We start from the raw sequence: 22,273 nt of genomic DNA, 5'->3' as shown, positions 1-22,273 counted from the left end.
ATAGGTATAATTTGTTCCTTTCCTTCCTTCATTATACTTATTTATTCATTTATTTATTTTGCTAGGCACAAAAAGCAGAAAGATGGCAAATCTCTGCCCTCAAGGCATTCACAATTTTGAGGAAGGCAGTAAATAAACAGTTAAGATATTAATCAGTGGCATAATAAAGGTATGCATGAAATGCACAAGGTATTATGGGGTACAAAAGAAAGAGCCCATGAAACTGCCTGGTTAAGACAAAGAAGGCTCCACAGAAGTGATAAATTAGCTCTCTTCAAAGACAAGGGAGGAAAGGCATTTCAGGCAGGCGAACTGACATATGCCAAAGCATGGAATCAGGCTTAGCATCTTTGGGAACCTTCACATTGTTCAGGATGTTTAGAACTCAAGGTATGTATGAAGAAGTTATAGGAGAGGATGTCAACAGAACAGACCAATATGATGAAAAGCTTTGAATGCCAGGCTAAGAAATTTGGAGATACACTGTATCCTTTGAAATATTTTGTGAACAGAAAAGACAAAGACAACTACAGCAGTATTGTGAATGAGACTAGGATAGAAGAAAGAAGGCTACTGCAATACCTCAGGAGAGAAACAATACTAAGGAAAGAGCAAAGAGATACAGAAGTAAGGATAAATTCCATTTAATCCAGGACTTTGTAAATAATTAGATGTTGGTACAAATGAACTTATTTACAAAACAGAAATAGAGTCACAGATGTAGAAAACAATCTTATGGTTACCAGGGGGGAAAGAGGAGGAGGGATAAATTGGGAGATTGGGATTGACATATACACACTACTATACATAAAACAGATAACTAATAAGGACTTACTGTATAACACAGGGAACTCTACTAAATACTATAAGTGGATATATGTATATGTATAACTGATTCACTGTGCTGTACAGCAGAAAGTAACACAACATTTTAAATCAACTATACTCCAATTAAAAAAAATATTGAGCCACTGAATCAAAAAAATAATAATAGACATGACTCCAAACACATGCACACACACACACCTGAAGCACAACTTTCACAAATAATACACTCATTATGCACTATTTATTCTAATATTTTTTCTATTCTTTTCATTAAAAAAAGACACAACTAAATTAATTTCAAGACATATCAATGAAAATAAATAGAATGTAGGGTGGAAAAATAAAAATCATTTCAATAAAGACAGAAAAGGTAAAGTTCAACTAACTATGTATTTACAGACACACATTGAAAAATTGGAAGAAAAAAGTGTATTAGTCAAATACTGAAAAATGAAAGTTAGTATAGCTACCTTAATGTCAGATAAGTAGATTTTAAGGCAAAAAACATTAGAGATAAAGAAGGTCACTGTATCATGATAAAAAGGGATACCTCACCAGAAGACATAACCATTCTAAATTAATATAGGCTTAATAGCATTGCCTCAAAATATTTTCAGCAAAAATTAACAGAAATTGTGATATTAAAGATACAAAAGCAGTGAGAAATTTTGACATAACTCTTCAGTTATTGATAAATCAAGAAGATTGAAAATTAGTAAGGATATGTAAGATTTGAACAGCACATTATAACAAGCTTGATCTAAGGTACATATATAAAACCCTATATCTGTCAATTAAAGAATATACATTCTTCTCTAGGAGACACAGACCATTTAAAATATTGTACATGAACCAGGCTCCAGAGCAAATCTCAACAAACACTAACAAACTGATGTCATGTAGTCCTCAACTTTAAAATATTAGCTTAAAAAAAGAAAATCACTGTGCTAAATCACCAAATAAAGAAAGTAGATAAGAAAAATGAGAGGTGGCTGGTTTGAAAGAAAGTCCAAAGAGGCTCTAGAAAGCTCTCTCTTCCTGCCATGTATGGCATAATCTTCCGTATTTTTGCATGTGTTTTTTACAACGCTTTAAAAAGCAAGAAAAATACTCTTAGCTTGAGGGTCATACAAAAACGATCTGGCCTGTGGTTTGTAATTTGCTTACATCTAGAAGAAGGTACTCCTCATTCTGTCATATGTTGTCTCTGCAGTCTGATAGCTGGCTCCTTACTAGCTCTTCCAGAAAATAAATCTGCCAGTCAAAAGTTCTACGCAGGTACATCTGCAAACCAGGAAGCAGGCACTCACCAGAACCCAACCAGGCTGGCACCCTAATCTCAGACCTCTGGCCTTTAGAACTGTGAGTAATAAATTTCTGTTGTTTATAAGCCACCCAGTCTATGATATTTTGCTATAGTAGCCTGAACTAAGACCCTAGATTTCTTCCCATTACAATGATTCTCCAAATTTCAGTACTCTGAACTCTTTCTTTCTTCACTGCAGCATAACAGACATTTATTTAGGATACAGACAAGTATTAAGTATACAGCTTAACAGAACACATACTCTGACTATAATGCAATTAGATATAAATCTTAAAGGATAACCCAAAAAAAACCCCATACGTTAAAGAAGAAATCATAATGGAAAAAATTTTAAACTTAGTACTGAACAACAGGCTATAAAATTTGTAGGAAGGAGTTAAAATGTATTTGGAAATTTTTAACATTAAATACTGTATAAAAAGAAGGCTAAAGATCAATGAACTGAAGACCAAAGTTAAGGACTCACAATGCTTGACTTCACTTATTATAAAGCTACAGTTATTGAGACTATTTGTTATTGGTAAAAGACAGAAATACAGATCAGTGAGTTAGAATAGCCCAGAAGTAGACCCACACATATATGGTCAATTAATTTTTGACAAAGATGCAAAGGCAATTCAACAGAGAAAGGATAGCCTTTTCACCCATATAGCTACACCAAGATCAAGATACAAAATGTTACTATTTTTTTAATTATTAAATTTATTTTTTCTGGTAAGCATTTTGATTTTGTTCCATGAATGCCACATGCCATATCCCCTTATAAAGAATCCAGAATGAATATATCATAAGATTAAGTGAACCCTGGGAGTTATACTCATAGGCCATTTCTTTAATTTTTTCCTAGTTGTATGACTTTAGGCAAGTCAGTTAATTTTTCATTTTCCCTTTATTTTTCTATTTCCTTAGGTCTCCTCTCCCCCTTTTCTCTAAGGTTTTTCTGAGAATGAAACATGAAAATGTAAATAAAGAATATGGTCAGTAAAGAAATTTGAGGGGATAATGGAAATGTTCTGTATTTTGTGGTGGTGGTGGTTTCACAGGTATAAACATTTGTCAAAATTCATCAATTATGCACTTAAAATGAACGTAGGGACTTCCCTGGTGGCGCAGTGGTTAAGAATCCGCCTGCCAATGCAGGGGACATGGGTTCGAGCCCTGGTCCAGGAAGATCCCACATGCCGCAGAGCAACTAAGCCCGTGCGCCACAACTACTGAGCCTGTGCTCTAGAGCCCGCGAGCCACAACTACTGAGCCCACGAGCCACAACTACTGAAGCCCGTGCACCTAGAGCCAGTGCTCTGCAACAAGAGAAGCCACTGCAATGAGAAGCCCACGTACCGCAACAAAGAGTAGCCCCCGCTTGCCAGAACTAGAGACAGCCAGTGCATAGCAACAAAGACCCAATGCAGCCACAAATAAATAAATAAATAAATAAATAAATATGAATGTAGTTTGTCATACATAAATTATATCTCAGTAAATGGATTTAAAAATGTAAAATAACGTAGACGCTCCTGGTGGGTAAGAAATAATTGCTAATTTTTTCCTTTATCCCCTTCCTTTTTTACCTGAGAGGAAAAAAATGCCTATTTTTAAAAACAGTCACTCACTATTCCCTCCATGAAAACTTCTAAAAACTTCCTGAGATAATTATAAGGTTATTTCTCTGCCTCTCCTCCTCCACACTAAATCCCAGTATCTTTCACTTTTCCTGTGAATTTTACTTTCCTATCCTTTAGTAAGATCTTAAATCTAGATTCTATACCTCTCACATTTCAGTTAAGTAACAAAAACAGAGTAATTGATGCACATGCTACAAAGTATCTTTAGATGTTAGCTCTGCTAAAATCTGTGGACATTATTGGTAGTGCTATGTTTTTCGTTCACATATTAAAAGAGGTTTATTATAACCCCCTTAAATCCTGTTCAACCAAACTCACACGAAGCCAGCTACACAAGTACTATTTTCAAGTCTTTTATTGATCACTGGCTATAACGATACTCCCAAAGTGAATAATATTATTTTAAAACAATAATGGCTAAGATACCCTTCTTTTTAAAATTTGCTGCTAACATTAGAAAAACTTAACTCTTCATTTTCTTTTTAATATATCAAATGAAGTTTTGGTACCAACACAGTTATCATGTATTCTAAATCAAAGCAAAATATCTCATGTTGCTTTTCTTACATTAGTGAATTCTGTAGCTGTTTTGACAGTAATAAGTACAGACTGTCCTCCCTAAATTGCTAAAATCATAGAGAGTTCACTAAAATGGATTAAAAAATCTGAATACGCTTGAAGCTACCACTACCAATTTTCAAAATAAACACTTTTGAGATTGTGATTTGCCACTTTGCTTTGTTTTTATTTTAAAACCATAATTTTGTTCTACATAAATACGAAGATTGTTCCTCACACTTTTTCATCTTATACTCTTTGTTCAATATTTATCACTTCTCAAAGAAGTTAGTAGATGATAAAAAATAAAATCACCCTCTCCCCCAGTCCATTTCACTCACCTACAAAATGGGCTGGGAATGGTAGGTATCACATAACAAATCCCTCCATTCAGGCAAAATGACCTATGACTGGGACCACAGGGCTCTTCATGATCTAAAACATATACATAAATAAAATAGAGAAAAACAAATTATAGTTTTTCTAATAATATAAGGAAAAGGACCAAGTATCTTATACTGAAGTAGTAATTCTAAAAATTAGAATGAAGAATTGTTTCTTAAAATGAAGGACTTAATCTTATTCCTTATTTGATAAGCAGGGACTTCTATCTCTTTGAGGAAAAAAAATTAATCTGTCTTGAAGATATGGTCATTAATTATAATGGAGTTAAAAGCTATATTACAGAAATAGGGAATCTCTATAATAGATTAAAAGGAGGACATTATGATCTTAAAATAAATAGTGGCTTTTCTCATTTAGTACATAGATTCTGCAGCTTTGCTTAGAGTTTTTCTGTCCCAAGTGTATATTTAGATTCCTATCTTTCCTTTAAGGTCTCAAATACATTAAAGTCTGAAACTGTTGTGGGAAAAAAATTAGATTATTAAATAAATTCTGATGTCCAAAATCATCTTTAAATATTTCTACATATGACAATTTTAACATCAAAAAAACAAAAATATAATCTTATTAGGTTTTGGTTTGCAAGGGAATTTTAGGTAATAACTAGTAACTATTGAAAACCTGAGTCATCATCTGATAAATAGCAAAAATTTTCAGAATATTAAGAAAATAAACCTCCATTTCTCTCTTGCTTCCTTTCTCTCCTCCTCTTTCTCCATCCTTCTTTATCTTTATCTATCTTTATCTATCTTATCTATCTCTATCTTTATCTATCTTATCTATCTTTATCTATCTTATCTTTATCTTTGACCTTCTTTATCTTTGACCTTTCCTTTATGTTCTTTCTCTCTTTGCCTTCCCTTTCTCTCTTGGTACCTCTCCTTCCTTCCAGCCTCTACCTCCTCCTCCACCATTAAAAAAAAAAATCCCACCAAAACCATCAGACAGAAAAATTTAGAAATAACATAGTAGAATTCATTGAGTCATTATACTACTGTATACTACTATTTATGATTAGAAAAGCAAATTGCTGAATGATTTATCTTTTGGTCCTGAAGGGGGAATCACATTGCTTTAAAATCGCACATTGTTGGTTCCTGATTGGTTCTGTCCAGAAAGTGACATAGAATCTATTGTGAAGAAGAAAATGGCATTATTCCAATTTAGCATTTAAAAAAATAGCATACTAATTTTAAAAAGTTATCTAGCATTTATTTGCCACTAAGATATCAATACCCTTAAGATATAACTGCTGTAGAACCAGATGTCTTCACTATCAGAATTTGAAATTTTAAAACTTTCCTTTTACCTTAGAATTGAGAAGATTCTGTTTCACCATCACATTACAATTATAAAAGTATAAAAATGTAAAGAGGAAAACAGAACTATAAAGTATTTAAGTGGAAAAGAAGAAAGTAAACCAACCAGAACTAATCTTTTAGATTTTTTTCTTTTTTACACAATGTCATGCTGCTTTACAACCAAACAACTTTTAATAAGATAATTCTTACAACTCTTCAGGAATAATCTGGCTAACAAATAAAATCCCAGTTGACATTACATTATGCTAGAATCATGGAAGTCATCACATAGGGTTTCTCTATTGAGGGTGGAGTGTCAACTTTATCACAGAATGCTTCCTGTGGCTGAAATTAATGTCCTCGTTTTTAATAAGATTATAACCAGTCATGACTCAGCACTTGCTATTTTATCAGTAAAGAATACTCATCTAACCTGAATCACTATCTCTGAATCTATTTTTATTCTGATTTCATTTACTTATTTGTAAAGTTGTTATCAGATTTAGAGTAAGCCAGAATTTGTCAGCTTGTAAAAAGTGATAAAAGTGATAAAATATAGGTCTAAAATAAAATAGTTTCATGTTATAAAGGAAGGTCTTTCAAAACCAAGGTATTCCATATTTCTAGGACAATTTTAGATGGGGAAAAATATAGTCTATACATTTGTTGTTTGGTTCTATTTCTATGTGACACACATTGACAAAAGTATAAACTTACAAGAAATTACCTGTTGGCATCTTAATTTTTAAATAGTTTCATTCTTGGTCAAAAGTTTAGGGTTGAAAAACAGCACCTAAAATTAACAATTTAGGAAAAATTATCTTCTTTTGAGAGCATTATAAAATGTCAAATATTGTAACAGTAATATTCTTTTAAACGATGAAAATAATTAAGACATTTAAAGGCTAGGGACAAAATTCTTTGGTTAGAGCATCTATTTTTTTAGATACTTATCACATATCAATTAAAAATCTGAACAGATAAAACTAAAAGATCAACAAGCAGTATAAATGCACCAGATACAAATCATTGCCTAAATAATATAATGTACTCTTAAATCTCTCTTTGAAGAAACGTCTAATGTTTGAGTTTTAATAAACATTGTTAAATTAGTAGTATACTATATGAGATTATATATGAAAGATATGAGTCAGTAACTGAAACTGAATAACCTGAATTGACTTTTCAACTTTTTCATAAAGGCTATTTCTAATTTGACTTTAACAGAACAACTTTCTATTTTTCAGTTTATTAAAAATGGCCAAAAAACACACTATAGAAAAAACGAACTGCATTTAAAAGGTCTGCATTTCTATAGAAACTTTAAAAATCTTATAGAAGTACTTTCAAATTTACTGTAGATTGCACTACATTTACCAATATACAAATGCCTTTTAAAAAATATCTGGCATCTAGCAAAGCAAAGTAGCTATATATGAAGTTATCTGCTATAACAGAAACAAAGGAATTACAAAATACAGTTGAAAAGATGACAGATTTATACTTACATTATGATTACATGCTCTCAATTTCTTTTTATAAAAGAGACTCACTCCTGACTTAAGCAGAAAGACTTTGTAACAGAAATCTCAATCAACAACTTCCTATTAACACAGGTGTAATAATCAAGGCCTTCTCTCAAAGCCAGTCACTCTTTCTTAAACAGACAAGCAATGAGAGAAAGAAATACAGAAGTTAAACCTATTTAATTTGAAATAATCACTGTCTCATCATATGAGTTTCTTTTTCTAAAGAAACAAGGCTTACCTCAGTAAAAACTCACATTCATACAAACAATGAATTTTGTTGGATATGCAGCACTTCAAAAGTTTTTGAACAATGCAGTCTGCAGCAGCTGTGCCTTGCCCTTTATAACACGTCAAAAATCTGATTTATATGGCTGCAGTGTGCAGTGTGGGCGCAGTGGAGACAAAGACCAAGGTGTGCACAGAGGTCAGGCTCCAGCCAAGGGAACCACCCCTTTCAGTCCACATGTTCAGAGTTGCAAATGGAGCAGAATTTTATTTAGAAAAGAAGTTGTACTAAAAGCTGAGCTCTCAAATCACTGTCCAATTCTTTAACTTATAAAGTAAACCACATTCTTTAGACTGCTAATTTATCTCTGCATGTCTGAATAATTCCAAAGTGTTGTACAACTTTGTGAAGAAAAGGAATTTGAATATGGATTTAGTGGACAAGTGTTCCCTGGGTTTTTTTTAAAAAAGGAATTTCCTTACAAAACATGTAACGTTTATACAAATGGTGATTTGAAGTACTTATAAAACTGAAAGAAGGTAATATTTATAATACAGCATGTGTACAATGCCATGTGCAATATGAAGTGAATATAATCACTGAACATGACTAATACTGATGGCAATATAACCATCTGCAAACTATAACAAAGCTGTAATACATGCATTAAGGGAAGCTATGAGGTTTAAAAATCATAAATAACTTAAAATATTGACAAAAACTATAATTTTGTTTAAAATGAAGTGCGGGGTTCTTCAGCGCGTAATTACCTAAAGTATGCCAACCATTCAGATGGTTATCTTTTCTAAAACCACAATTCAGACATGGCTCCTTGTTTGATGTAAAACATGGAAACGAATACATTTGCTCTTTTAAGAAAATATTAAAATAGTCTCATATAATTCATATTCTGAGAACAATTCTTTTCATTACTATTATCTTCCACATTCAAAGGCAATTTTTACATAGTTACAATCTTATACATACACACACATACATATATACATACAAATATATATAAAATTTTGTTAGCTTACAGTGTTTCAATTTTAAAATGGTATTTTTATGAAAAATCAGTAACCTTTATTATGTGATTTGAACTATGGAACTATGATGCTGTCCACTAACATGAAAATGACTACTAAATTGTATGTAAGAGATAATAATCTGTGACTTCATTCAGGATATTAAAGATGTATTTATTAGGAGACATACCATGGCAGTTGGTTTGGTATTAATAATTTTTCACACAATACAAATAAACTTAATCTTCGAGGCTACATGATTCTAAAGAAGACCTAATGTTTTTCAAGTTGACTTTTCACTCTAAATAAAAGCCATGGTCTTTAAGAATAATTTGTTCATGCACCTATTATCAAATATGTTGTAAGTGGCCTGCTATTGTTAACAAATGATAGACACATGAACAAAAACAGGTAACTACAAAAATGTTGTAGGCTGACATATAAACCATATTTTGGCTTAAAATGATAATTGGGCTTAAAATGATAATTTCATGCAATTCAACCAAATATAGTCTCAAAGACACCTATTTATGTCACTATAATAACACACAAAAACAAAGCTTAAGGAGAATCAGAGAAAGATTCCAAGAGGGAGTTTTATTTGTGCTGAGCCTTGAAGAATGAGTAAGAGTTTGTAAACAGAAATGGATGAACATTCTAGACAGAGGTGACAGCATGTTCAAAGGCACAGAAGAAATAAAATCCTAATGTATTCTGATAACTGCAGGTAGATTACAGGTCAGGATGTGTGCAGAGTATGTGTGTGGAGCGTACGTGAGTTCATAAGAGGATAGGATGGTGGGGGAAGGAGTGGTAAGAATAGATCTTGTAAAATAACCAGGGTTCAAACAGTGACTCTGTCTGAAAGGCAATAGGGATACTTTGAAAGGTTTTTAGCAAAGAAGTGGCATGATCACATCTACATTTTAGAAAATTCATTTTGATAGTGGTGTGGAAAATAGATTGCAACCTGCCGAGGGACTGGTATCAGAGAAAACTATTTGGAGGACGTTTTAATAATCAAGAATAGTGAAGAAATAAAGCAATGGGAATGAGGATAAAGGAGAGAACTAAAGATATACTTAATAGGTACACCCACAGAATGGGAGAGCAGGGTACAAAAGAAAGAAAAATCAAGGCTAACTTTCAAGTATCCATTAGGGAAATGTATATTAAACCCACAATGAGATACCATTTCACACCCTACTAGAATGGTTATAATAAAAATGACAGACAATAACAAAGAGAAACTAGACCTCTCATACATTGCTGGTGGGACTAAAATGGCACAGTCACTTTGCAAAATAATCTGAAAGTTTCTTAAAAAGTTAAACATAAATTTGCCATAAATGTATCCAAGAGATATGGAAATATGGGTCCACACAAAGATAGGAGTGTAATGTTTAGAACATTATACATAATGCCCCAAGCTATAAAACTCAAATGTCCATCAACTGATGTATAGCTAAACAAAATGTGGTACAACCATACAATGGAATACTACTCAGCAGTAAAAAGGAATGAAGTATTGGTACATGTTACAACATGAATTAACTTCAAAAACATGCTAAGTGGGGGGAGACCTTCAAGATGGCAGAGGAGTAAGATGTGCAGATCACCTTCCTTCCCACAAATACATCAGAAATACATCTACATGTGGAACAATTCCTACAGAACACCTACTGAACGCTGGCAGAAGACCTCAGACCTCCCAAAAGGCAAGAAACTCCCCACGTACCTGGGTAGGGCAAAAGAAAAAAGAAAAAACAGAGACAAAAGAATAGGGACGGGACCTGTACCTCTGGGAGGGAGCTGTGAAGGAGGAAAAGTTTCCACTCACTAGGAAGCCCCTACGCTGGCAGAGATGGGGGTTGGTGGGGGGGAAGCTTCGGAGCCACAGAGGAGAGCGCAGCAACAGGGGTGCAGAGGGCAAAGCAGAGAGATTCCCGCACAGAGGATCAGTGCCGACCAGCAATCACCAGCCTGAGAGGCTTGTTGGCTCACCTGCCGGGACGGGTCAGGGCTGGGAGCTGAGGCTTCGGCTTCGGAGTTCAGATCCCAGGGAGAGGACTGGGGTTGGGTGCATGAACACAGCCTGAAGGGGGCTAGTGCACCACAGCTAGCCGGGAGGGAGTCCGGGAAAAAGTCTGGAACTGCCTAAGAGGCAAGAGACCATTGTTTCAGTGTGCACAAGGAGAGGGGATTCAGAGCACTGCCTAAATGAGCTTCAGAGATGGGCGTGAGCCACGGTTATTAGCGTGGACACCAGAGACAGGCATGAAACGCTAAGGCTGCTGCTGCAGTCACCAAGAAGCCTGTGTGCAATCACAGGTCACTATCCACACCTCCCGTCCCGGGAGCCTGTGCACGTCACCACTGCCAGGGTCCTGTGATCCAGGGACCACTTCCCTGGGAGAACATGGCATGCCTCAGGCTGGTGCAATGTCACACTGGCCTCTGCCGCAGCAGGCTCATCTCGCATTCCGTACTCTCCCTCCACCCTGGCTTGAGTGAGCCAGAGCCCCCTAATCAGCTGCTACTTTAACCCCATCCTGTCTGAGCGAAGAACAGATGCCCTCAGGCAACCTACACGCAGAGGCAGGGCCAAATCCAAAGCTGAACCCCAGGAGCTGTGAGAACAAAGAAGAAAAGGGATATCTCTCCCAGCAGCCTCAGGAGCAGGGGATTAAATCTCCACAATCAATTTCCTGTACCCTGCATCTCTGGAATACCTGAATAGACAACGAATCATCCCAAAACTGAGGTGGCGGACTGTGTGTGATTTTGTCTGTATAGCTTTGCTTTTACCATTTGTCCTAGATTTCTGTCTGTCCTTTTTTTTTTGGTATAGTTTTTAGTGCTTGTTATCATTGGTGGATTTGTTTTTTGGTTTGGTTGGTCTCTTCTTTCTTTCCTTTTTTTTTAAATTACTTTTTAATTTTTTTTACTTTTAATGATTTTTTTAATAACCTTATTTTATTTTATTTTTCTTTCTTCTTTTTCTTTCCCCTTTTCTTCTGAGCTGTGTGGCTGACAGGGTCCTGGTGCTCTGGCTGGGTGTCAGGTCTGTGCCTCTGAGGTGGGAGAGCCAAGTTCAGGACATTGGTCTACAAGAGACTTGCCGGCTCCATGTAACATCAAACAGTGAAAGCTGTCCCAGATATCTACATCTCAATGTTAAGACCCAGCTCCACTCAATGACCAGCAAGCTACAGTGCTGGACAACCTATGCCAAACAACTAGCAAGACAGAAACACAACCCCACCCATTAGCAAAGAGGATGCCTAGTATCATAATAAGGTCACAGACACCACAAAACACACCACCGGACATGGTCCTGCCCACCAGAAAGACAAGATCCAGCCTCATCCACCAGAACACAGGCACCAGTCCCCTCCACCAGGAAGCCTACACAACCCACTGAATGAACCTTAGCCACTGTAGGCAGACACCAAAAACAACGGGAACTATGATCCTGCAGCCTGCAAAAAGGAGACCCCAAACTCAGAAAGTTAAGCAAAATGAGAAGACAGAGAAACACACAGGAGATGAAGGAGCAGGTAAAAACCCACCACACCAAACAAATGAGGAGGAAATAGGCAGTCTACCTGAAAAAGAATTCAGAGTAATGATAGTAAAGATGATCCCAAATCTTGGAACTAGAATGGAGAAGATACAAGAAACGTTTAACAAGGACCTAGAAGAACTAAACGGCAAATGAACAATGATGAACAACACAATAAATGAAATTAAAAATTCTCTAGAAGGAATCAAGAGCAGAATAACTTAGGCAGAAGAACGGATAAATGACCTGGAAAATAAAATAGTGGAAATAAGTACCACAGAGCAGAATAAAGAAAAAAGAATGAAAAGAATTGAGAAAAGTCTCAGAGACCTCTGGGAAAACATTAAACACACCAACATTCGAATTATAGGGGTCCCAGAAGAAGAAGAGAAAAAGAATCGGACTGAGAAAATATTTGAAGAAATTATAGTTGAAAACTTCCCTAATATGGGAAAGGAAATAGTCAATCAAGTCCAGGAAGCACAGAGTCCCATACAGGATAAATCCAAGGACAAACATGCCAAGATACATATTAATCAAACTATCAAAAATTAAATACAAAGAAAACATATTAAAAGCAGCAAGGGAAAAACAACAAATAACACACAAGGGAATCCCCATAAGGTTAACAGGTGATATTTCGGCAGACATTCTGCAAGCCAGAAGGGAGTGGCAGGACATATTTAAAGTGATGAAAGGGAAAAACCTACAACCAAGATTACTCTACCCAGCAAGGAGCTCATTCAGATTCGACAGAGAAATTAAAACCTTTACAGACAAGCAAAAGCTAAGAGAATTCAGCACCAACAAACCAGCTTTACAACAAATGCTAAAGGAACTTCTCTAGGCAGGAAACAAGAGAAGGAAAAGACCTAAAATGACAAACCCAAAACAATTAACAAAATGGTAACAGGAACATACATATTGATAACCACCTTAAATGTAAATGGATTAAATGCTGCAACCAAAAGACATAGACTGGCTGAATGAATACAAAAACAAGACCTGTATATATGCTGTCTACAAGAGATCCACTTCAGACCTAGTGACACATAACAGACTGAAAGTGAGGGGATGGAAAAAGATATCCCATGCAAATGGAAATCAAAACAAAGCTGCAGTAGCAATTCTCATATCAGACAAAATAGACTTTAAAATAAAGACTATTATAAGAGACAAAGGACACTACATAATGATCAAGAGATCAAACCAAGAAGAAGATATAACAATTGTAAATATTTACACACCCAACATAGGAGCACTTCAATACATAAGGCAAATGCTAACAGCCATAAAAGGGGAAATCGACAGTAACACAATCATAGTAGGGGACTTTAACACCCCACTTTCACCAATGGAGAGATCATCCAAAATGAAAATAAATGAGGAAACACAAGCTTTAAAAGATACATTAAACAAGATGGACTTAATTGATATTTACAGGACATTCCATCCAAAAACAGCAGATTACACTTTCTTCTCAACTGCTCATGGAACATTCTCCAGGATACAATATCTTGGGTCACAGATCAAGCCTTCGTAAATTTAAGAAAACTGAAATCGTATCAAGTATCTTTTCTGACCACAACGCTATGAGACTAGATACCAATTACAGGAAAAAATCTGTAAAAAATACAAACACATGGGGCTTCCCTATGGCGCAGTGGTTGAGAGTCTGCCTGCTGATGCAGGGGACATGGATTCGTGCCCCGGTCAGGAAGATCCCACATGCCGCGGAGAGGCTGGGCCCGTGAGCCATGGCCACTGAGCCTGCGTGTCCGGAGCGTGTGCTCCGCAACGGGAGAGGCCACAACAGTGAGAGGCCCGCATACAGCAAAAAAAACCAAAAACCAAAAAACAAACACATGGAGGCTAAACAATACACTACTTAATAACCAAGAGATCACTGTAGAAATCAAAGAGGAAATCAAAAAAATCTGTATTGCTAGAAACTTCCGTCTTAGAACTGCTTTTGCCACATCCCATAGGTTTCGGGTCGTTGTGTTTCCATTGTCATTCGTTTCTAGGAGAAAAACCATATGATCATCTCAACAGATGCAGAAAAAGCTTTTCAACAAAATTCAACACCCATTTAGGATAAAAACCCTCTAGAAAGTAGGCATAGAGGGAACTTACCTCAACATAATAAAGGCCATATATGACAAACACACAGCCAACATCATTCTCAATGGTGAAAAACTGAAACCATTTCCTCTAAGATCAAGAACAAGACAAGGTTGTCCACTCTCACCACTATTATTCAACATAGTTTTGGAAGTTTTAGCCACAGCAATCAGAGAAGAAAAAGTAATAAAATGAATCCAAATCAGAAAAGAAGTAAAGCTGTCACTGTTTGTAGATGACATGATACCACACGTACAGAATTCTAGAGATGCTACCAGAAAACTACTACAGCTAATCAATGAATCTGTAAAGTAGCTGGATACAAAATTAATGCACAGAAGTCTCTTGAATTCCTATACACTACTGATGAAAAATCTGAAAGAGAAATTAAGGAAACACTCCCATTTACCATTGCAACAAAAAGAATAAAATATCTACAAATAAACCTACCTAAGGAGACAAAAGATCTGTATGCAGAAAACTATAAGACACTGATGAAAGAAATCAAAGATGATACAAATAGATGGAGAGATATACCATGTTCTTGGATTGGAAGAATCAACATTGTGAAAATGACTATACTACCCAAAGCAATCTACAGATTCAATGCAATTCCTATCAAACTACCACTGGCATTTTTCACAGAACTAGAACAAAAAATTTCACAATTTGTATGGAAACACAAAAGACCCCAAATAGCCAAAGCAATCTTGAGAAAGAAAAACGGAGCTAGAGGAATCAGGCTCCTGGAGTTCCAACTATTCTACAAAGCTACAGTAATCAAGACAGTATGGTACTGGCACAAAAACAGAAATATAGATCAAAGGCACAGGATAGAATGCCCAGAGATAAACCCCCACACATATGGGCACCTAATTTACAACAAAGGAGGCAAGAACATACAATGGAGAAAAGACAGCCTCTTCAATGAATGATGCTGGAAAAACTGGACAGCTACATGTAAAAGAATGAAATTAGAACACTCCCTAACACCATACACAAAAATAAACTCAAAATGGATTAAAGACCTAAATGTAAGGCCAGACAGTCTAAAACTCTTAGAATCAAACATAGGCAGAACACTCTATGACATAAATCACAGCAAGATCCTTTTTGACCCACCTCCTAGAGAAATGGAAATAAAGACAAAAATAAACTAATGGGACCTAATGAAACTTCAAAGCTTTTGCACAGCAAAGGAAACCATAAACAAGACCAAAAGACAGCCCTCAGAATGGGAGAAAATATTTGCAAATGAAGCAACTGACAAAGGATTAATCTCCAAAATTTATAAGCAGTTCATGCAGCTCAATAACAAAAAAACAAACAACCCAATCCAAAAATGGGCAGAAGACCTAAATAGACATTTCTCCAAAGAAGATATACAGACTGCCAACAAACACATGAAAGAATGCTCAACATCATTAATCATTAGAGAAATGCAGATCAAAATTACAATGAGATATCATCTCACACCACTCAGAATGGCCATCATCAAAAAATCTAGAAACAATAAATGCTGGAGAGGGTGTGAAGAAAAGGGAACACTCTTGCACTGCTGGTGGGAATGTGAATTGGTACAGCCACTATGGAGAACAGTATGGAGGTTCCTTAAAAAACTACAAATAGCACTACCATACGACCCAGCAATCCCACTACTGGGCATATACCCTGAGAAAACCATAATTCAAAAAGAGTCATGTACCACAATGTTCATTGCAGCTCTATTTACAATAGCCAGGACATGGAAGCAACCTAAGTGTCCATCAACAGATGAATGGATAAAGAAGACGTGGCATATATATACAATGGAATATTACTCACCCATAAAAAGAAATGAAATTGAGTTATTTGTAGTGAGGTGGCTGGACCTAGAGTGTGTCATACACAGTGAAGTAAGTCAGAAAGAGAAAAACAAATATCATATACTAACAAAAATATATGGAATCTAAAAAGAAAAAAAAACGTTCTGAAGAACCCAGGGCAGGACAGGAATAAACACGCAGATGTAGAGAATGGACTTGAGGACACGGGGAGGGGGAAGGGTAAGCTGGGACGAAGTGAGACAGTGGCATGGACATATATACATTACCAAATATAAAATTGATAGCTAGTGGGAAGCAGCCAAATAGCACAAAGAGAGCAGCGCGGTGCTTTGTGACCACCTAGAGGGGTGAGATAGGGAGGGTGGGAGGGAGATGCAAGAGTGAGGAGATATGGGGATATATGTAAACGTATAGCTGATTTACTTTGTTATAAAGCAGAAACTAACACACCATTGTAAAGCAATTATACTCCAATAAGAATGTTAAAAAAAAAGAAGACAATAGGATAACATTTGGAGTGTTAAAGGTATAGAATTTTGAACCTAGACATTTATAACCAATAAAATATCCTTTAAGTTTTAAAAAAATTAAAACAAAACATGCTAAGTGAAAGAAGCCAGTCATAAAAAACCACATATTGTATGATTCCATTTATAAGAAATCTTTAGAAAAGGCAAATCAGAAGAGACAGGAATAGATTAATGATTGCTTGGGACTGGGGCTGGGAAAAGGAAATTATGCAAATGAGCATAAAGGATGTTTTTAGAATGATGGAAATATTCTACAATTGGATTGTTTAGGTGGTCGCAAATTTGATAGAGCTAAAATATAGGGCTTCCCTGGTGGTGCAGTGGTTGAGAGTCCGCCTGCCAATGCCGGGGGCATGGGTTTGTGCCCTGGTCCAGGAGGATCCCGCGTGCTGTGGAGCGGCTGGGCTCCTGGGTCGTGGCCTCTGGGCCTGCGCGTCCGGAGCCTGTGCTCCGCGACGGGAGAGGCCACAGCAGTGAGAGGCCCGCGTACCGCAAAAAAAAAAAAAAAAAAGTAAAATATAAAATAAGTGCACTTTATGGTATATAAATTATGCTTTAATAAAGCTGCTAAAAACAAAATAAAGGAATACCAAAACAGATGTCATGAGTAAGATAATGATTTCTCTCAAGACATGGCATATTTAAAATGTTACTGGGACATGTAGAAGGAAATGCCTGAAAATGCAGATCTTGCATGTACGATAAGAATGAGGTTAGAGATAAGAGATTTGGGACTCAAATTCCACAGGTGGCTGCTGAAGTCATTAGCTCAGAGTGTGCACATGTGTGAGACAGAGGCCATAGACTGATTCCTGGAAAATATCAACATTTAATGGTTGGAGAAGGAGCCCACTGAGAAATTATCAGAGAAATAAGAGAAGAACCAATATGACCAATGGCAAGCTCTTCTTCCATAATTCAAAATGCTTATCCTTTCTATTTCTAGATTTAGCACTCTAGACAACATCTAACTCCCAGTGATGAAAGATGAGGCTTCAGCTCTCTTACACTACCCTCTACCTCTTTAATTTGAATGTTTGATAAGTTACACTATTATCTATTTCTTCTCTGTTATATCTGTAATTTAAAATAATATACTCATACTTCTGTCCTCATCAATGAACTTGAGTCAATTCACAGACTAACTTCTTAACATGTAAAATAAGTAACTGTACTGCTAACTTTGCTTCCACCTTTTCTCTCCCCACTTCCTCTTTCTGCCTTAGCAGCTATACCTTGACTCTTACATCATGAAGGTTTTTAACATTTACATTCTCGTCTGTGACCTTAATGAAGTGTTTTCATAACTTTGCCTCTAGACGTAAAACTTGAAAACCAATAAACTACAGTTCTGTCAATATAACTGTAAATAGTAATCACAGCAGATCCATGCAGTGTGAAAGAATAACATTTCCTTCTATTGTTTCAGTGTCACAATACCTGGGCCATTCATAAGACAATATTCCCCAAAGCAAGATAAAATAAATTCTCTTTTCTTAAACTCTAGGTTGATTAAAATCATGCTATATTTGAATTTGCATCTTATTTGTATCTTGGTTTTTTTGCACAGCTTTAGAGTTTACAGTTTCCTTCTTTTTGGGGGGCGGGCGAGACGACTGAAAAATAATGTGCTTTATCATAACATCTCAAATATTCAGCTGCTTTTTTTTGTAGTGTAGAGATTTATTTATACCGATAGCACATGATCCAGCATAAAACCAAATCTCTTGAAATGTTTACTCCGTGACTTCCTAATTATTCAGGGACAGGGCTCATCAGCTAATCTCTTCACACACCAGGAGTCCAAGGTAGGAATTTCTTAAACCACAGGTATGACGTGGCTGCACAGAGTCTGTACCAGGTGAATGATGTACTGCAAGTGCTCATTCCTCAGAGTGACTCTAGTTTGCCCTCCAATAGGTCTTTTAAGAACTGTGCTCTGGAAGTCAGCATCAGTGAAAATGGGGTCTGCACCTGGGAGCCTGGACGTGGTCTCCAGGTCGTGGTAATGCCAGTGGTTCCTGTCTGGATTATTCTCAGAGACAAAGGGCTTCCTGGTTTCTGTCAGCCTCACCATCACGACTAGGTCCACTTCTCCCTCAATCTGTCCTTTACACCATGTTTCAGGATTCACTTTCTTCTTGGGCACAAACTGTCTGTTTAGCAGGATGGTTAATTCCCAGGTCAGCACAGTAAAAAGGTAGCACCACCAAACAAAGAGAGCCAGTAGGCCAGCCTCCTGGGCAGGGTTCACCATGGTCCAAAACATCATGACAGCAACTTGGAGTGGTCAAAGTGCCTCCTGACCTTCACTGGCCTGTACTCCAGATTTTTCAGTTCCACTGGGTCTGTTGGCAGTGAGATGGGCTTGGCCACCACTCTAGACTAGCTCTGTGATCAACTTCAGCTTCCACTTCTGACGTTGGACCTGCCATGTCCTTGGGCCAAAGATAGCAATAGGAATGAGAAGCAGAAGCCACTAGAGAAAGGTGTCGTCTTCTGTTTCTGTGGCAGTTGCTTTGGCTTAAGAGCTGCCACACCTACTGGGTCTCTCGGCCAACACTTGGGAGGAACATGCAAACTGTGATGATTAGTTATGCTTTCCTTTAGGATCCTAGACACCTGGGTTTCAGTCTTGGGTTGGCCCAGCACTAGCCCAAGGAGGCATAGGAAGTTACTGCATGTCTACAACCAAGTGTATAATACAGGAGTGCGGGAGGAGCCAGCCCTGGGGCTTTCATGAGGACAGAGTGCTAACCAGAGCGGGTACGCAACCACGGCCTGATTCAGAGGCTCAGGGGGCAGTTCCAGAGCATATTGCAATGCCCATACTCACCGACCCTCCTGGGCAAAGTGGAGGGCAGGGACAGGGCAGCTTTTCCTAGGTACATAGGGCATACCTGGATGAGTCCTCATCTGGGCACAGGACAATCCCAAGAATGTTCCTCCTGATGACACCGGCCTGGTGCCCACCCTGCACAGCAACAGCCCTAGCCTTGTGGCCTGCAGCCCCAGCCCTCAGATATTCAGCTTCCTAATCATACTATTTATTACATGTAGTCTTCTTTCATTTTCTTAGACATCCTTTCCAAGCTCTTTCTACCTCCTACTCAAATCTAGAGCTATACCGAATTCAGCATATCAGTAATAATCACTATCTTTTTAACTTTGATTTTTTTATTGAAGTATAGTTGATTTACAATGTTTCAGGTATACAGCGAAGTGACTCAGTTACACATATATGTATCTGTTCTTTTTCAGATTTTTTTCCATTATAGGTTATTAAAAGATACTGAATATAGTTCCCTGTGCTATATAGTAGGTCCCTGTTATTTATCTATTTTATATATAGTAGTCTGTATTTGTTAATCCCAAATTCCAAATTTATCCCTCCCCCTTTTCCCCTTTGGTAACAATTTCTTCTGTATCTGTGAGTCTATTTCTGTTTTGTAAATAAGTTCATCTGTATCATTTTTTTAGATTCCTCATATAAGTGATATTATATGATATTCTCTAAAACCATAACAAAAATAAACTCAAAATGGATAAAAGACCTAAATGTAAGACTGGACACTATAAAACTCCTACAGGAAAACATAGGCAGGACATTCTATGACATAAATCACAGCAATATTTTTTTGGATCTGCCTCCTAGAGTAATGAAAACAAAAATAAACACAAAAAACAAAAAATAAACAAAGCTTTTTAAACTAAAAAGCTTTTGCACATCAAAGGAAAGCATAAACAAGAGAAAAAGACAACCCTCAGAATGGGAGAAAATATTTGCAAATGAAGCAACTGACAAAGGACTAATCTCCAAAATATACAAATAGCTCACGCGCTCAATATCAAAAAAATAAACAACCCAATCCAAAAATGGGCGGAAGACCTAAATAGACATTTCTCCAAAGGAGACATACAGATGGCCAACAAACACATGAAAATATGTTCAACATCACTAATTATCAGAGAAATGCAAATTAAAACTACAGTGAGGTATCACCTCACAGTGGTCAGAATGGCCACCATCAAAAAATCTACAAACAATAAATGTTGGAGAGTGTGTGAAGAAAAGGGAAGCCTCATGCACTGTTGGTGGGAATGTAAACTGATACAGCCACTATGGAGAACAGTATGGAGGTTCCTTAAAAAACTAAAAATAGAACTACCATATGACCCAGCAATCCCACTATTGGGCATATACCCAGAAAAAAACATAATTCAGAAAGACACATGCAGGGCTTCCCTGGTGGCGCAGTGGTTGGGAGTCCGGCTGCCGATACAGGGGACGCAGGTTCGTGCCCCAGTCTGGGGGGATCCCGCGTGCCGCGGAGCGGCTGGGCCCATGGGCCACAGCCGCTGGGCCTGCGTGTCCGGAGCCTGTGCTCCGTGGCGGGAGAGGCCACGGCAGTGACAGGCCCGCATACCGCAAAAAAAAAAAAAAAAAAAGACACATGCACCCCAATGTTCACTGCAGCACTATTCACAATAGCCAGGACATGGAAGCAACCTAAATTCCATCAATAGAGGAATGTCTAAAGAAGATGTGGTACATATATACAATGGAATATTACTCAGCTATAAAAGGGAACGAAATTGGGTCATTTGTAGAGACATGGATGGACCGAGAGACTGTCATACAGAGTGAAGTAAGTCAGAAAGAGAAAAACAAATATTGTATATTAACACATATATATGGAATCTGAAAAAATTGGTATAGATGATCTTATTTATGAAGCAGAAATAAAGACACACGTAGAGAACAAACATGGATACCAAGGGGGAAAGCAGGGGTGGGGCGGGGCAGGTGATGGTGGTGTGATGAATTGGGAGATTGGGATTGACATATATACACTACTGATACTATGTATAAAATAGATAACTAATGAGAACCTACTGTATAGCACAGGGAACTCTACTCAGTGCTCTGTGGTGACCTAAATGAGAAGGAAATCCAAAAAAGAGGGGATATATGTACACGTATAGCTGATTCACTTTGCTGTACAGTATAAACTAACAATATTGTAAAGCAACTATACTCCAATTAAAAAAAAAAAGGAAGAAGGAAATCTTGCCATTAGCAACAACACGGATGAACCTGGAGGGCATTATGCTAAGTAAAATATGCCAGACAGAGAAAGACCAATACTGCATGGTATCACTTATATGTAGAGTCTAAAAATAAGTTTTTTTTAATTAAAAACTCAAACTCATAGAAACAGAGAATAGAACGACGGTTGCCAGGAGCTGGGGGTAGGGGAAATGAGGAAAGGTGGTAAATGGGTATAAACTTTCAGTTGTAAGATAACAAGGTCTGAGGATCTAATGTATAACAAAGCAACTATAGTTGATAATACAGTATTGTATAACTTAAATTTGCTAAGAGGGTAGAACTTAAGGGTTC

The 22,273-nt window shown here is 37.0% G+C and overlaps 1 protein-coding gene and 1 pseudogene across 2 annotated transcripts in view; both read right to left on the bottom strand.

Moving 5' to 3' along the window:
• NRG4 (neuregulin 4) overlaps positions 1-22,273 on the bottom strand; it is a 134,048-nt gene that overhangs the window by 78,517 nt on the left and 33,258 nt on the right. The window contains exons 4-5 of the mRNA XM_082647314.1: positions 6,772-6,837; positions 4,680-4,773 (exon numbers count right to left, since the gene is read on the bottom strand). Of these exons, the coding sequence (XP_082503440.1) occupies positions 4,680-4,773; positions 6,772-6,781 (104 nt within the window). The 5' untranslated portion in view covers positions 6,782-6,837. The remainder of the gene's footprint in view (positions 1-4,679; positions 4,774-6,771; positions 6,838-22,273) is intronic.
• LOC309819311 (surfeit locus protein 1-like) lies at positions 18,658-19,760 on the bottom strand (annotated as a pseudogene). Its single transcript has 2 exons — positions 19,706-19,760; positions 18,658-19,374 (listed from the first exon to the last, which is right to left on the bottom strand). The product of its transcript is annotated as a surfeit locus protein 1-like (transcript).

The sequence above is a fragment of the Grampus griseus genome, assembly GCF_964374135.1.
Source record: "Grampus griseus genome assembly, chromosome: 2".
NCBI classification, from domain to species: domain Eukaryota; kingdom Metazoa; phylum Chordata; class Mammalia; order Artiodactyla; family Delphinidae; genus Grampus; species Grampus griseus.
This window is presented reverse-complemented; position numbering and strand designations above follow the sequence as displayed.